Source organism: Alternaria ventricosa (assembly GCF_023758065.1).
Source record: "Alternaria ventricosa strain BMP 2768 chromosome Unknown scaffold_22, whole genome shotgun sequence".
Classification (NCBI taxonomy): Eukaryota; Fungi; Ascomycota; class Dothideomycetes; order Pleosporales; family Pleosporaceae; genus Alternaria; species Alternaria ventricosa.
The window spans coordinates 10,759-27,318 of NW_026055702.1; the positions used below are offsets into that span (position 1 = coordinate 10,759).

At 54.5% G+C, this 16,560-nt stretch overlaps 4 protein-coding genes across 4 annotated transcripts; all 4 read right to left on the bottom strand.

The window, feature by feature from the left end:
- Window positions 1-1,555: 1,555 nt before the first annotated feature.
- Window positions 1,556-3,469, bottom strand: J4E93_009471 (uncharacterized protein; the record flags this gene model as incomplete). Its single annotated transcript, XM_049347363.1, has 2 exons — window positions 1,556-3,437; window positions 3,465-3,469. 2 exons carry the CDS (start codon window positions 3,467-3,469, stop codon window positions 1,556-1,558), a joined length of 1,887 nt encoding a protein of 628 aa, XP_049195369.1.
- Window positions 3,470-4,634: 1,165 nt separating this feature from the next.
- Window positions 4,635-11,660, bottom strand: J4E93_009472 (uncharacterized protein; the record flags this gene model as incomplete). The annotated part of the gene is made up of 3 exons (XM_049347364.1): window positions 4,635-6,801; window positions 6,859-6,986; window positions 7,038-11,660. 3 exons carry the CDS (start codon window positions 11,658-11,660, stop codon window positions 4,635-4,637), a joined length of 6,918 nt encoding a protein of 2,305 aa, XP_049195370.1.
- A 612-nt stretch (window positions 11,661-12,272) lies between these two features.
- On the bottom strand, window positions 12,273-14,217 carry ALV1 (5-aminolevulinate synthase, mitochondrial; the record flags this gene model as incomplete). Its single annotated transcript, XM_049347365.1, has 2 exons — window positions 12,273-13,798; window positions 13,878-14,217. 2 exons carry the CDS (start codon window positions 14,215-14,217, stop codon window positions 12,273-12,275), a joined length of 1,866 nt encoding a protein of 621 aa, XP_049195371.1.
- Window positions 14,218-15,091: 874 nt separating this feature from the next.
- On the bottom strand, window positions 15,092-16,512 carry J4E93_009474 (uncharacterized protein; the record flags this gene model as incomplete). The annotated part of the gene is made up of 2 exons (XM_049347366.1): window positions 15,092-16,015; window positions 16,075-16,512. The coding sequence occupies 2 exons, from the start codon at window positions 16,510-16,512 to the stop codon at window positions 15,092-15,094; spliced, it is 1,362 nt and encodes a 453-aa protein (XP_049195372.1).
- Between the last annotated feature and the right edge of the window lie 48 nt (window positions 16,513-16,560).

Below are 16,560 nucleotides of genomic sequence, written 5' to 3' on the forward strand. Positions count from 1 at the left end.
ATGGATAGATGCTCTTTGCATCATACAGGATGATCTTGAAGATGTGGGGAAGGAAATGGCTAGGATGGGAGGTATATATCGACAGTCGACGTTGACGATATTAGCAGCGAACGGTCCAGACACAGACTCAGGGCTCTTCTCTAAACGCGACGCCCGGGGTAGCAAACCCTGTAACGTCCAAATAACTCTGAAACGGGACAATAGTTATCTGCGGAGACATGTATCGATCCAGACTACGGGTCATTTCCGTCACAGTGCTCTGCAAACACGAGGATGGGTCCTTCAAGAGGAGGTGCTGTCAGGACGTTTACTGACTTTCAACAATGACACAGTCGAATGGTCTTGCATAAAGACGTTCGCACGCGAAAACTGTCCGTGTATGACAACATTTAGTGTTCAGAAAGAAGTCAGCGACACCACATTTTATCGACCCAACGAAGCAATGCGGCTGATAGTAAGACGTCCAGACATCTTCAACAAGTTTTCGCAATCAGGGTCTGCACCGAAGCGAAATAACCACTTCGATACATGGTACGATATGGTTACTCACTACAGTTGGAGGACGTTAAGTGTTGACTCCGATAAGTTGCTTGCAATTGCAGGCTTGGCAAGTCTTATGGGAAAACATTTTAATCTCACTTATGTTACGGGGTTATGGAAAGAAGATTTGCAAGTTGGGTTATGCTGGTCGGTTACCTCGCGGAATGGCATGTTTCGCAAAAACGGTCCAAGGTCCATTACCGAGAACTTCCCTGATTACCTTGCGCCAACTTGGTCCTGGGCTTCTGCGCACGGTATGTGTGTGAATTTCTTCAAGCCTCGTTCAAATCGCCTTCCAGAAGACGGATTACAGGTCATCGATGTGGAAGTCGCCCCTCTAGCAGGGACCCCAGCAACTTTGGGATACATACAATTCGCTAAACTGTCTGTCTGTACCAAAATGCGGCGGATATTCCTGGGACAATTAGAACCAATTTTGAGAGAACATGCCCGTCCTGCAGTTAACGAGGAAGGCCCTCTTTCTGTTCATGCATTCGACGCACATACCAAGTCTTGCGTTGGAAGTGTCTCGCTCGATTCGGTGAAAGTCTATGAAAATATCTGGGAACGACATTCGACTGGCCGGATCATCTGGCCTATCTGTTCCGCCATGGAAGAAACTGCTGGTAAGACTGGCAGCTCTTATCAGCTCTTATCCGATGGATATGAAGCTTGGTGCGTGCCCTGTCTCACGCAGGTCACGCAGGGCGAATTCAAGGAGGAATGTGAGATAGTATGTCTTGTGTTGACTCCACTCAACGCTGATAGACGGGAGTATCGAAGAATCGGTTTGATGTGGATCGAGAACGCAGCTTGCAATAGGTTTATGGCAGGCGAGGATTTACATGAAGACCGCGAAATAATCCATATCCTTTGATCACGATGGGCATTTCAATACTCATCAACACTGCTGCTTCCCGGACAAATTCAGAGCCATACACAAATTGGAGACTATGACCGGAATAGACTTGAGCAATTGTCTTAGCCAGTCGGCTCACACACTGCGCCAACCCCCCTAATCATCCCATCCCGTCCTCACCTTAATAGCATCCGCCGCCTTCTCCGCAATAGCATAAACCGTCGTACAAAGATGCGTCGCCGGCAGATACGGAACAATACTCGCATCAACCACACTCAGCTTCCCAACACCATAAACCTTCAAATCCGTACCCACGACACCACCAAGCTCTTCCGGAAGCATCGACGCCGTACCCGCCATATGAACGAACGTCGGATCCATCGTACTGCGCAGATACCTTTCGATCGCAGCATCGCTTGTAACATTGGTTCCAGGCGAGACTTCGACGGCGCCGAGACCGGCGAAAGAAGATAGCGTGTTGAAGCGACGCGAGAAGCGCACCATTTGCACGGCGAATTTGATGTCAAGGGGATTGGAAAAGGTGCGCCAATCAACTAGTGGGCCTGATGCGGGATCAGTTGGGTTGATGTTAACGGTGCCGCGACTCAAGGGGCGCATTATCGCAGCGTTTCCTATGGGCCCTTCTGCAAAGGTGAATTCAAAGGCTGCAGCGTCGTCGCGTGCGAGGTACTCGGCAGTGATGTTATGTATGGCTTTGGCACCCGCCATGAGCGTTTTATCATACTGAGCTGGGAGATAGGAAGTTGGATCTTGAGCCGCGACAGCATCGACAAGGGCTTGCCAACCTTCTGGATCGACGGTCTTGAGGGACAGGAAGGCAGCCTGATTGCCTCGCGATGTCGTGAGAGGGCCTGCGCGCGATTGGATGTACTCCTTCTCCGCTTCGGCGTAGAAAGTCTGGTTCGTTGCCAGGGCTCCAGCGGTGGGGAAATATGGGTTGGTCGTCCAGTTCCACACACTGCCTCCAAAGGGATGGTCTTGGAAGTTCGCACCTACACCCGGCAGATGTTTCTTGACAACAATGCCAGCCCCCTCAAGGACACTCTTTGGACCAACACCGCTGCGCTGCAACAACCACGGCGTCCAGATCGCACCTGCCGCAACGATGACCTCCTTCCTCGCCCTCACAACACTCTTGTCCGCGCCTCCCACCTTAACCATATTCACGCCCTCAGCCTCCAACTCCCCACCCTCCTTGAACAGAACCTCAGTGGCCTGATACCCCGTCAAAAGATGATAATTCTCCCTCTTCGCATACGGTTCGTAATGCGCCGTCCGAGCATAACTCCTCGTCCTCAACACCGGATCTAACGCACTCGGCGCCATAATACTACCAATCGCATCACCAGCTGCAGCTTCCTTCGGCTTCTCAACTCCAATCTCCCTCCACGCATCCCACAACCGGTTTTGCCCGGGGAACTGGTACGGCGGGAACAAAACTTGTATCTCACCATGTCCACCATACGCCGCGTCTACGTCCCACGTGTAATTGTACCTCTCTGCTACTTCTTCATTTGGGGGCGTGAACGTTACGGATTTCTTGAAATAAGGAAGCAGGTCTTTGAAGCCCCAGCCTTTGTTTCCGAGGGCTTCCCACGCGTCGTAGTCGGCTTCGCTGCCGCGGTCGAAGAACATGCCGTTTACGGCACTGCTTCCGCCGACTATGGCGGCTGCGAGAGGGCTCGTGGTGTCATTATTGAGGCCAGGATTGGGGACAGGGGTGAAGTTGAAGTAGCGTTCGGGGGTTGGGGCGAAGCTTAGGGTGTTGGCTGGGACGAGGATACTGGGGTCGTTGACGAGGTTGCCGTATTCGATTACGAGGACGGTGTCTGTGAGGTTTGTTGGCATGTGAGGGTAGTAGTTTGAGATGGGAGGTTTTGACTTACGCTTTCCGTTTTCTGTTAGTCTGTTTGCGACTGTCAGGCCGGATGTGCCTCCTCCTACGATGATGTAGTCGTATGTTTGGTTGAGCGGTGCGGTGATATGAATAGCAGAGACTCCTGCTGCCGCAAAAGTGCTAACGAGCACTTGAATGAATGAAGACACCATATTGAATAAAATCCAACCTTGGTCAACTCACCTCTGGCTCTCCAGGCAAGATCCTTTATATACCAATGCATAACCCCGGCAACCATTCTGTTCCACAGCGCACACCAGCCCATTTCAGCAACCTCTCCTGCATCATGCACATCCGAATTACCCATACAAGCTCTAACCCCATTTCACCTCAGAAAGCAGAAGTCAAAGAAACTTACAAGGCCCCAAAGCCACCTCCAATGCATACCACACGGCCTACACCCGCCGAACGCCGCCTCAACGCACCACCCCTACCTAGGTACCTCCCCTTACATAAACCCTCTCATCTCACCTTCCACATCGGATCTACATCCGATCCTCCAAGAAAGATGAGCCGCCATCGCCCCACAATCTAGACGGACGGGTATTCTGCCGTGCGATCCAGAGCCGCGGACGGTCTCCACAGTACATGCAGGAACAGGGGTACTGAGGTATTTTACATTGAGGCGTGGAGGCGGGTAAATCGGTTGACGGGCCTCGCTTGCATGTATGCATGTATGTAAGATGGCGGATATGTAGTGCCGCGGAGGAAGGAGCGTGTCGATGGAGAATGTCAATGGGTGTTTTGCTTGTCACTGATATCACGCTTATGAAGCAATATCTTAAAGAGACTTCAACGTCTATTGACTATCGGTAGCGAAAGGTCTATATCGTATTCATAGCTCTTCGCCTTCTTCTTCTCTCTCCTCTTCTCTCTTCGACGTGATGATGATGGTACATGTAACGAAATGAAAACAAAATCGATAGCCAGAATCCTATCCAGCCATCTACGAACTAACAAGCAAGCAGTACTCCCAATAATGCAAATTCTTCGCTCATCCCGTTTTTTCTGTATCGCTCGAGAACCAAGGAAGTTACTTTCGTCCTCGGGGGTATCGTAAACTGCCTCGAAAACCGATGTTTGTGGCAGGCAATGTAAGAAACAGGTAAACGCCGCGCAATGCACAATTTCTCCCTCTTTGGTCCCAAATATCGAAGAATTACAATGAAAAGAAAAAAGAAGAAGAATATAACAAAAATGTAAAGTTGAGTTTGTTCTTGAAGATGTCGTTGATGAAAGTTGTTGGTTTCAAGTGTCGTATCCCCTCCTCATCCACGCCAAACTCGTAAGTGCTGATGCTGAAATAGTAGGGCGCGTCTAACGCCTCCTCTTGGTATCTCCATGGGCTTGATCCTGGGGATCGCGTCCCCTCTTGCGTGCTTCATCCCCTTGGCTGCTTCCTCCGCCGCCACCACGGCTCCTCCGATCCGAGCGTCCTTCTTCCCTGGCTCCTGAAGAGCGTCCGTCATCACGGGAGCCACGCTCGCGTCTGCTGCTTTCGCGGGGCTCACGTCCTGATCTTGGCTCGCCATCTCGTTCGCCGCGCTCGCGACGGCTGCTTTCTCGGTTGCTGCCGTGTTTCTCGCGGCCGCGGTCGGAGCCGCGCTCGCCCTCTGCGCGCTCAGAAGGGGCAGTGCGACTACTTCGCTCTTCGGGATGGCGGCCGGATCGATCGGGTGAGCGCTCGCGGCCTGATCGGTGTCGATGACTGCGAGATTCTGAACGGCCTTCTTCTTGTGGAGCGCCCTCCATTCTGCTCGGTACTTCGTCGTTCCGACTGCTCCTCGGGTGCTGGTTGGGAGTTGAATCAAGCGAGGGCGGTGGCATTGGGCTCGTCATGTCTGATCCGTCCATTGGGCCGTTGGCGCGAGTAGCACCGCGACCACGCACCGGAGGGTTGGAATGAGGTGCATTGCGTTCGCTTGATCGATCGGCAGGTGCGTTTCCAGTCAATACGTTGTTGATGGCTCGTAGTGGATTACCGGCATTCCTAGGTCCTCCGGGACCTGTGGGAGGTCGCGGACCAACTGGTGATGATGGGATAGGACCTTGAGGCGCGCGACCTCCATTACGCGGACCGCTTGGAGCGTTCGGCATGTTTGTCTGGAGTGGTGGCCCGCTTGGTGCTCTGCCCTCAATGTGTGCCAGTCTACTAGGATGGATGCCTGCTGGGAGTGATGCTGCGGGGCCGGTGGGTGCACTCGGTGTTGAAGGCTGCGATGTTCGATCGCTGCGTGGGCCAGATGGCGGCGGCGCCGGCTCTGCAGGCTGGTTCAGCCGGCCATAGTTGGGGTCTTGTGCCCGTGGTCCAGGTGTAGGCTGGAACATCTCCCGCGAGGCCCGGGATGTTGTAGCGGCTTCGTTGCGACCACCACGCGGACCGGTTGGAGCACTGGCTCCTGGATCCTCACGGTGGTTTCGCCCACTAGAGGGTGGCATCTGGGGACGCTCATCCCGAGGATCCCGTGGCGCATCATTCCGACCATGATATCCAGGAGGCGGGCGCTCTTCGAGTCGACGGTCATCACCACGTCTATCATCGCTATGACGAGGCGAGTTCAAACGAGCATCTCGCTCGCCACGGTTGTCGCGATCAGACCTCGGTGGTCCATGTCTGCCATGCTCTGCTTGATTGATCAAGGCAGCACGCGCTGGGTTGACTGTAGGTTCTTCTTTGGCTGCGACTGGCACCGGTGGGAGTCGCGAAGATCTGTCGTTCTGTTCCGCAGCATACGGGGCGTTGACTGGGGGACCATCTCGGCGGTATTCGTTGGCCAATGATGAAGTAGACGGCATCCTGCGAGGCTCCGTTGCTGCAGGTGCAGGATAACCTCGGGGATCAGAACGCTCACGTGAATCCCGCGCATCGTAAGGGTCTCTTGGATCCCATGTGGGCGGTCGTACCGCAGGCGCTCGCCCATCTCGCGGAGGTGCTCGCATAGCCCGCTCATCGTAATCGTAATCGCGTTCTCTGCCAGACCATTCGCGATGCTCGGCCGCTGGAGGCATCCTCTCGGGTGTTCTGCCACCAGGTAGCGGTCGCCCACCGCGCCGACCTGGCGACGCCTCGCGCTGACGTGCAGCATCCGCCGTACGATCTAGTCGGCCATATTCGGCTGGGGGACCCCGACTGTCATATCGACCATGCGCGGCCTCTGGCGTACGGTCGACCATGGGGCGTTCCGATGGTCGTGTCCTCGGTTGCGAGTCTGGTCGTGTTGGCAGTGCGTGCGTTCTACCGACTGGGGTGTTGTGACCAGGCGTGTTTCTATTATCTGGTCGCAGCGGAACAGACGATGGATGCATCGGAGGGCCCTTGATTGGAGGCCTGCCAGAACCTGTCTCCGGTTGTGATGGCGTGGAAGGCCTACTGTCGGAGGCTTTTGGTGTTGGCCTGAAAGGTTCTCTATCTCTCGAAGGCGCAGGGGTTGTGCTGTCATGCTTCGACCTGTTGTCGTTGGATTCACGTAGTGGGGTACCGTTTCTGAAAGACGTCGATCAGTTTCACCGTTGGTAATGTGGGCGCGATTTGTAAACTTACGTTTCGGGCTTTGGCTTAAAGGCAGGCGCAGATGCGTCGAGCTTCGTGTCCTGTGGCTGTGGAGTCTTGCCCTTCTCCGCAGTCGACTTCTCACTTCCATTTGTCGGAAGTCCAGGGGGCGCCGGTACCTGAGGCGTATTAGTTCGCTGTCGTGGACGTGTCGATGGAGATGAACTCACGTTGCGGAAGACATGGTCCTCCTGCCAAAGCTTCTCTCCTTTGAGGATGGGACCAAGAACAGATTCCAAAGCTCTCTTAAGATCCTGCCTCTCCTCTGCCTCCTTCAAGTGAGCAACCGTCTCCTTCAGCTCGGTGCCCAAACTCTTCACTCTGGGGAAATTGGTACCCAGTGCGTGAAGGACGTTGATAGCGTTACGCATCTGCATATAGTCCCCGCTCTCCAGACATGTCTTGAGCGCAGCCGCGAGAGCCTTATGCCACTTAAACAAGACCATGCAAAACTGATCGTACGTGAAGAAGCTTGTCGGGTTCCGTTCTCCGTCGTAGCCTCTGCCGAAGCCAGGAAGGTTCTTCTCTGAACCTTGAGCGCGCTTGACAAAAGCATCATCTTTGTTCTCCTGCCAAATTTGCAACTCACGCAGGATGCCACCGAGGAAACGGCCGAAGGATGAAGACTCTGCTTCGGTGTACATGCTGATGATGGACGTAAGTCTATTGGCGTTGAAGAGCATATCCAATAGTCTGCTCATGCGGAATCCTGGCACACCTGAGCTGTGCATGAAGATGAGCATGGAGAATGCATATTGCGCATCTTCTTGAGAAATGCGGCTGCGGGGAATGAAGCAATCTTGGAGCAGAGCGTTGTGCAGGAGGTCGCACTGCGGACCCATCATTGGAATACCCTCGAACCATCGGCGCAACTCAACGCGGAGACTATCCTGCGTCGCAGCGTGGTTCTTGGTGACAGTTTGTTGTTCTTCCTTGAGCCTGGCAATGTTTTCCTTGATACTCTTCGTTGCTTCGGAATCAGCTTTGGGTACGTTGGGTCGGTAGCCGCGGCGCTCGGGAACAGGGGCGGGCAGCTGTCGCTCCAAGTTTTCGATCGACTCCTTGTATAGCTGCTTGATACTCTCGGCATCAGCGACAACGTCTGGCAGAGACAACTGCCAGAAGGTGACGTAGTAGGACAGGCAAGGATAGTCGCCGAAGGCGTCGGGTAGCTGTTGTTTGAGCTGGCTCGCAAGACCTTCAATCTCTGCGTTTGGTACATCGGCCAAAGATAGCTTATCCGATGTAGCACCAGTAGACTCTGCAGGCGCGGCGGAGTCTTTCATTTCCACGTCTTCGGTTGGTTTCGATGCCTCTTGCTCTCCGTTCACGGCTGGCGCCTCTTCCAGTCCACTCATGGCAATATCACCATTCGTCTGCGCATCGGGAACCAACTTCGAGCGTTGCTCAACCCGGAAGGCATTAGCCTTGGCTGCTATGCTCGTACGAGCGATGGTGAAAGCGACATCTGGCGCGATGTGGTAGTCCGCTATCATCTCTACCAGAGAAGGGAAAACAGCGTCAAAGTCGTCCACAGAGAGGTATGTTCGGAGGAGCTCCATATACTGGAGCATGTCGGAGCGCAACTTGTCGACGGTGAAAAGTACAGGCTTGTCGGGTACATCGAGCTGGTCGTTGCGATGAATGTACGCCTCTACGTGCTGCGCAAGCGCGATGAGAATTTGTGGTCCCAGACCCGTCTCTTTTAGACACCTGACCAGACGCCTTGCTGAAGGAGCAGCCTGGGTACGGTTGTCGGCTAGGCGATACTGCAAGGTGAAAGTGCGGAGCGCAGGGCCTGCACAAAGCGCCAGAGCCATCGACTCCGAGACGGATCCACTAAGGCTGATGCCACCCATGGACTTGACCATCTGCTCGAGAACGTCCAACATGTACAGCTCGCCTTGAGCGTTCAGAAGTTGGTGCGTCGTGAGCTGCAGAATTGGAACAGGATCCATCAAGTTGTATCTTGCGTAAGCTTTGCCGACGAAAGTAGCGATGTTCTTCAGCCACGGCGCAGACAGCATACCATCTTCCTGATTTGACTCTTTATCAGGGCTCAGAAGGTATGTAACCAGCGTCCAGGTGAGGACGTCGTATCCAAGTAAGGTGAGATACCTGCTGCACTCTACCAAAGCAGTGATCATGTTGGGGTAGTTGACCAACTGCTTGACTGTGGTCCTGAAGACGATTCCGGGGCTGGCATACGAGATTTTGGCAATCTTACGACCGTACTCTTTAGTGTTGGTGGCGGAGACGCGACTGAGGGTCTTCCTGGTTTCGACTTCGACTTGCTTGAAAGCGGTCTTGATTACCGGCTTGAGCATCCCGTTGAACCACTGCTGATAGATGGTATACCGAGTGGCTGTGTCGAAATGTCTGAACAAATCCCAAGCCTCATTGATGACTCCAGGATTCCTGCCGGTGAAGGTGATTGCAGGCGCAATGAAGGTCGCTGAAAAGTCGACCCATCGCTTTCGGTTCGCTTCGGAGGGGTTGTCCCCTAGGTTCTTCTTTCCAATACGTATGATCTTAGTCAGGAGAACACTATCCTTGCCGCACTCTGGTCCCACCAAACCTAGGAGGCTGGTGCAGAGCTTGATCACATCGTCCACCTCTTGGCACACGGGGACGCTGTCGACCCAGTCTTCCCAATAGAATTTGTAATCAATTCCCCCATCTTGATCTTTCTTGTCAGGCTTAGCCCATCGGAGAGTTCGTCGAGGAACGTAATCGCTTGGCCTCATAATACCCCGGTTGCCAGCACCCTTGGTAGCGATGACGGTTTCTTCGGCTACGACTGGCCTGGATTCCTCATAAACCTTGCTTAGAGAGTGGTGCGCCAGACGGAAGATGAGGTCCAGCAGTTCAGGGTAAACGTCGAGCATCCAAGGATGCCGTCCTAGGATGAACAGAGCTTCCGGTAGTGCGCCGATGCACAGTAAACTCTTCAAGAGGGTGAACTTCTGGTCCTTGGGCTCGGGTAGGGCCTTCTTCTTATCGGTGGGTTCGTCAGACTTGGTAGGCGTGGTTCGAGCAGTATCCGATTTGGACCTGCTCTCAGCATCTCTAAGACGAGAAACAGCTGGCGGGCCGGGGGTCTCGTCGGGCAGTGCGCCGGCCATTGTCAGCGCATTGGCGACTGCACCTCGTTCACTGTCTTCTTTCTCTTTCTTGGCCTTGAGAAGCTTATCCTTGTGTGCAGCCATGTCTTCCTCTAGAGGATACAAATGTGGGTAGAGATCCAGCATGGAAATGAAGCCAATCTTGATCAGAAGCGCAATCAGATACATGAGGTTCTCGGGGAGTTCGTCGGAGGCATCGCGGACATCGGATGCGTAGAACTGAAGCTTGAAGCCAAGCAGTTGAGCGGCGATGCTGTTTCCTGAGGGAGGGAGTGTCTTGGTCTGCTCCATCCACTCGTCGGCCCATTTCCGAGCTGCCTGCTGATTCGACAGCGTCGCGCCCTCTGCGGGTAATGTCTGGTCTGGTTGCCGGTTGTTCGCAGTGATACGACGACTTCCAAGCTCAAAGTATGCCTGGATGCCTGCCCTGTCACCCAACTCGCCAACACGCTGCCAGAATTTGCGATCGCGCGACTCTCGTAGCCGTGATTGTTCATCCTTCTCTTCGTCGGTGTAGTACCACTGTTTCGCATCGGGTCGTGCCCATTGAGGAAGTGTGGGTACTTCGGCCTCGTCCCAGGTAATGTTGTCGAAACCACGTAGCTCGGGCCACCATGCGCTCGTTCGCAACAGCTTGACGAAGAACCTGCCGTGCTTGACAAGAAGGTTGGCAAACACATCCAGTGTCACGTCGAGGACTCTTCCAATGTCTAGATCGAATGCGCCAATGAAGGCATTCACCCGTTGCCAGGTCTCGGCGACGACTTCTTGTGTAGGCGGTTCGTTGTTCACGGTGGTGAAGTACTCGGTCATGAGCTTGGAGTAGCCCTCGGTCTCTTCGCGTAGGAGGTTGTAGTTGGACTGTCGGTACAGGGCGTGGGTTGCTTTGCGAACGGCCATCTTGGAGAAGCTGTCACGGACGAGGCCTAAGGACTTTAAGAGGTCGTTCTCCAGCTCGGCTCGCATGCGCGCGGGCTCGATGTCGGTTGCGACAAGCATTTGCCGTACGAGCGCGTGTTTGCTTTCATCCTGTGTGAGCGTGCTGAGCGTGCTCAGCGTGTCGAGGAACGTCGATACTGGGTCGAGCTGGTCGTCAGCCGGGGCGGATGTGATGTCGCGTACTATGGATCCCAGTTCACTAGCGTCTAGCAGCTGGTCCATAGACGCCTCGATGATCTCAGTGAATATGACCGAGAGAGTGAGTCTGTCGCCTGCACCTTGAGCAGCCACAGCAGCCGTCACCACAGCGTCGCGTGCCTGCCCATTCCAGTGAGCGACGCGGTCTGGTGTCAGAAACTCGTTGCTGTCTGGAACCTCGCGCGGTGTAGAAGGCGTCGAGGGCTGTGTTGGAGTGGGCGCCGGCGCAGGAGTGGATGGTGCGGCCTGGGGTTGCCGACTCAATGGGAATGTGTTTGCGGGTGGAGACATGGCAGTCGGCGATGGGTGTGAGACATTTGGACTTTGCGGGACACTCGAGTTGCCGCCGCGTCCGTTGTTCCTGCTCTGACGCCTGCCACCACCGCCGCCGCCGCGCGGGCTGTTGGCTTGCTGCTGCTGGCCGTGCGAGAGTCCGAGGTTTTGGGGGCGATGCGGCGACGGTCGTCCGCTGCGGTCGTCGTCCTGGGAGTAAGTGCGGTCGCCCCGCTTGCGCTTGGGTGGAGGAGGCATAATGGCACCCTCTTACGATCGAGAGACCGGCGCGAAAAGAGAGTCGATGCAATGTGTGGAGAGCATGCGGCGCTGGCTCGCGAATGGGCCGGGGTGTCGGTGATGGTTAGGCGCGCGCCGCAGTCGACAATTAGTGTAAGGACTGGAGTAGGCGGCAGGTAGATGGAGAGTTGGCAGCGCCAAATTGGGGGAGTCGCGTTGGGGCGGGCGCGGGTTGATGATGGAGCGTGTCCCGATTTCGTGAGGCTCAAACCCTGGGAGCTCCGACTAGCGCAATGGCTGACGTGAACCCAAGGCTGCAACCGTGCATTCCCCATCCGTCCTCCACCAGACAATAGCAAGACACGTTTTCACTCTCACTTCAGACTACAATAGGCAGGAATTGGTCGTACAATATCATTCATCAGTCAATGCTATTATGGCGTACTAACCCTAGACATACCAGAAATTTACGAGGCTCAAGCATCACGGCAATATACATCATGAGGATATACTTGCGCAGACGAATGATGAATAAATTTCGCTGCGCTGTCAACGCGTCGTCCAACTACATAGGTCTCAAACAACAAAAGGAGCGACCAGACCTTCCCAGAGATTGCTTGATCCAAACATCTAAGCCGCAGCAGCTACAGCCTGGGCCGTAGCCTTGCGCTCATTCTCAAGCACAGCCTCGAGAATTCCAGTCGCACCCTGGCCAGACTTCATCTCGTTGATGACATCAGTCAGACCGAGCTGCTCGTCCGTCCAGAGAGGAGCGACCTCCTCCTTGCCAGCCTCGCCGACGCCGATGAAACCGCCCTCGGCAGCCCATTCACTTGTGCGCTTGATGCCCAGCTGGTTCCAAACAGCGTCGACGGCCTCGACTAGGTGATCGCGGTACTCACGGATGTGGCCTGGGGTAGGCGTAATGCGCAGACGCTCTTGGCCGACAGGAACGGTAGGGTAGTTGATGGCCTGGACGTAGATGCCCCAGTCTTCCATAAGCATGTCGGACGCCTTCCTGGCTACCTCAGCGTTTCCAACAAGGACCGGAATAATGTGGCTAGGGTTCGGGATAACGGGAATGTTCTTTTCGTTCAATGCATCCTTGACTGCACGAGTGTGCAGTTGCTGCAGGCGTCGATCGCCCTGGTAGTTGGCCTGGTATTCGATGGCGGTCTTTGCACCTGCCATGGTCGCGGGCGGAAGCGAAGTAGTGAAGATGAAGCCAGGAGCGAGCGAGCGAATGGTGTCGACGAGTTTGGTAGAGCCAGCAATGTAGCCGCCAACGCAGCCGTATGCCTTTCCGAGTGTGCCAGTAATGATATCTACGCGGTCCTGAACGGTACCTTGAGGTCTGCCTGCCTTGTGGGCTTCGAAGTCGAGATGCTCAGCAACACCGGCGCCGTGTGGTCCGTACATGCCGACAGCATGGACTTCGTCCAAAAAGGTGATGGCTCCGTACTTTTCAGCGAGATCACAGATTCCTTCAATGGGACCAATCGAGCCGCACATGCTGTACACACTCTCAAATGCGATGATCTTGGGGTATTCGGAAGGAATTGATTGCAGCTTCGCCTCAAGATCTGCGAGATCGTTGTGCTTGAAGACCATCTTCTTCGCGCCCGAATGACGGATACCTTGGATCATGGATGCGTGGTTCAGGCTGTCCGAGAGGATGACGCAATTGGGCAGCTTGCTTCCGAGAGTCGCAAGCGTCGCATCGTTGGCTACATAGCACGATGAAAAGACGAGCGCAGCCTCCTTAGAGTGAAGCTTCGCGACCGTGTCTTCCAATGCTACAGCGTGTTGGTTGTGTCCGGAGATGTTCCTAGTGCCTCCGGCGCCAGCTCCGTAGTTGTCCAGGGTCTCGTGCATCGACTTGAGGACGTGCGGGTTGCGGCCCATGCCGAGGTAGTCGTTGGAGCACCAGACCGTCACCTTGTCCTCGGGAGACTCCTTGTGAGCGCGTGGGAACTCCTTGGCCAGGCGGTTGATGTTGTTGAAGTAGCGGTACGACTTGTCCTTGTGCTTCTTGTCCAGCTCATTGTGGTAGAAGCCTTCATAATCGAACGTAGAGGCCTGCGGGGCGGATGCGGATGCGACATGCGAGGGCTTGGTGCTCGCAGGCTTTAGAGCTGCATGCGGGAATGGTGGTCCTGGGCGATGTTAGCCTACAATTCGACATTTTCTGCTACCTCCAAGACGTGGTCTCTCGGCTTCCTGGGGATTTCATACCTTGCTTGCCCCTTAGGCTCTCGAGATCGACAGCCTGGGCTTCCTTGGACGCCGTCGTGTGTAGCCTGGCGCGGTTCACGCGGGTGTGGTAAGCACGCACACCGCCGAAAGCGCCGGCAAGAGCGTTGGTGCCATTGCGGGAGCTCTGGACGGCAAGCGCCTTGCCCATGATGGGGCAGCGACGAGCGATGACCTGAAGGTTGGACATGCTTCCAGCGCCGGGGGAAACCTCCTGGCGGGCAGCCGCCGTGGTCGTGGTAGAGAGGGAGCGGAGCGTGGCGGGTGACGTCTTGTGTAAGAACGGGCACATGGACTTCGACTGGCGCAAAAGAGCCTCCATGTTGGTCAAATGCGCGGCGTGTATGGGTGTCGGGTGTGTTGTAGGTGTGCGGGCAGATTGGGTGTAAGGCGAGGTGAGGAAGAGTGCGAGAGAGAAAGATGGTTGGAAAATGTGTCAAAGATGCGACTACATGATTTACATGCGGTAATAGCGCGGAATCTAGCATGCCGGGCGTCGGCATCAAATGCACTCGTCATGATTGGCCCACCTATATTAGTTTGCAGAGCTGCCGACGCCATCTTCATCAGCGGTACGGTAGTCCGGAGAGTAATTACTCGGATAGTTCCATGGTTCGCACTGCGCCTGGGAGGGGTCCTGGGTCTGGCTCATACTGCGCCTTGACAAGACCTGCCATGCCGCCTGTCACCCCTTCTATAGACCCTCGACACAACTCCACACTATACGTCAAGCTGCCACCTTCAATCAATTCATAGCGAAAACCTGGCCGTGTTCCAACTCAATCGTACAACACTTGAACTTCAACTACTCAGGTGTAGTCTGTAATCTTAGCGTACCCCGCCTTTTGCCCGGCGACCTGGCCTCTACCCTCTAACTCGGAGCCGCCACCGTCCCATTTCGTGAGGTTGATCTCTACGATTCCAAGAGGATCTGCAATCCATAGGCCTGGATAGCACATCTCCCCAAAACTCTCGTCTGCATACCTCGGCATGCACTCAGTCATGGTCGTGCTTAGCGTACAGTGCGGAACTGGAAAGTCTTGCCGAAATACGCCGCACGTGGTTCGATAATTCCTCTCTTCGGCATCTTTGCTTAAGCCAACATTTCATAAGCAGCCTGTCAGACCTGAGGCCTAGACCTTCCTGACAAACGGCCCTTTCTGGAGAACAGATACTTGAAAAAAGATGCCGCTGGTTCAGTCATCGTCGGAAATCTCGATGATCTCGGCCTGAGATGGCTGGTCAGGATGCTGCAGAGCCTTTTCGCTGAACGTCGTCCCCATAATCGTATACACATAGTCGTAAAACGTGCTTGTCTCAGCGGCCCCGCTATCCATACATGTTCTCAACTCTTCAAGATCTCTCCTAGTTGCATCGTGTTCTCGGGAGTAGTTGCTACAGAACCACCAAGACAGGAACAGTTTCGTGAACGTTAGAATCTTCGGCATATCTCGAGGAAGGACGCCCTGCAGCTTCGTTTCTCTTCTGATCAACATGCCGATGCACGCCCGGATCTCTTTGATTAGATTCGTCTTTCCAACAAGCCGAATTCGATTACGAATGACTTCGCGGTCACTGAACTTCATCTCGTAGATGACTTTTGAGACTACGCGCTTGCGGTCAAGATGCTCGACCAAATCTTCCCATTTCCAGCGGCGAACTGTGGCAATTGAGGCGTTCTCAGGCTCATCTCCATGGTTGATAGGTGTACGGGTGGACAAGCCGTCTGGCTCAAGAAGCCCTGGGTGCGCATACACGATTGGCTCTACGCTTTCAGCGATGGCTGAGTCTCGTGTCGATGAACGTGTCAGGTCTTCGAGCGGATCAGCTTCAGCAGCGGTATTGATCCCCGATGGCAGTGCATTTCCATCCTCGATGTCTGACGAATCTGGGGGTGAACCCAAATCGATAATCTCATTCGACGCCTCTGCTTGAAGGGCTGATGTAGTTCGTGGTAGATTCGGTTGGTCGCGTCCAGCAGCGATGTCTTGATCGTCGGGTATTTGCTCTTCATCACTGTCATCAACGGGTTCCAGCTTGTAGATGTCGCGTAACCAGGCTGCAAATTCCATTGAGTCGACCGTGACCTCGAGGTTGCTGCATTGTCGCCGTACTTGCTCCTGCAGTATGTCACCGTTAGTGAAGACGTCATATCTACCGTCAGAGTGTTATTGCTTACCGCATTGCTACCTGGGAATTTGACGATTTGATCGCACAATTCATCCAGTCTTGACTTATAATAGCTGTGCTCTGTCTCGTATTTTTTCGCTAGGGCTTCTCGCTCTCCTTTAGCCTCTGCTTCGTTCCACATAGCGACTGGGTCGTAGTCCAACTCCTCGCCGCGAGCAACACCCTTGTTCGGCTTCCAGGCATCTGTGAAAGACTTGATCCTCTCGTTGATTATGTCGACAATCTTGTCCTGACTCAACTTAGTTCGCTTGCTCGGTTCTTCAACTGCGTCCTCATCCTCATTGTCGACTGATCGAGAATCCTCCTCAGCAGCATCCCCCAGCCCGGAATTATCATCCTCTTGTAGGTCGTCCTCGTCAGGCAAGTCTATGATCTGGTCACCTCCTGCCACGTTCTGCCATCTGAGTAGGTGAGCATAGTCGTCCATTTCTGATGTTGTTGACTCCGTGGGCCTGATAAATGCCGTATTTGCTGT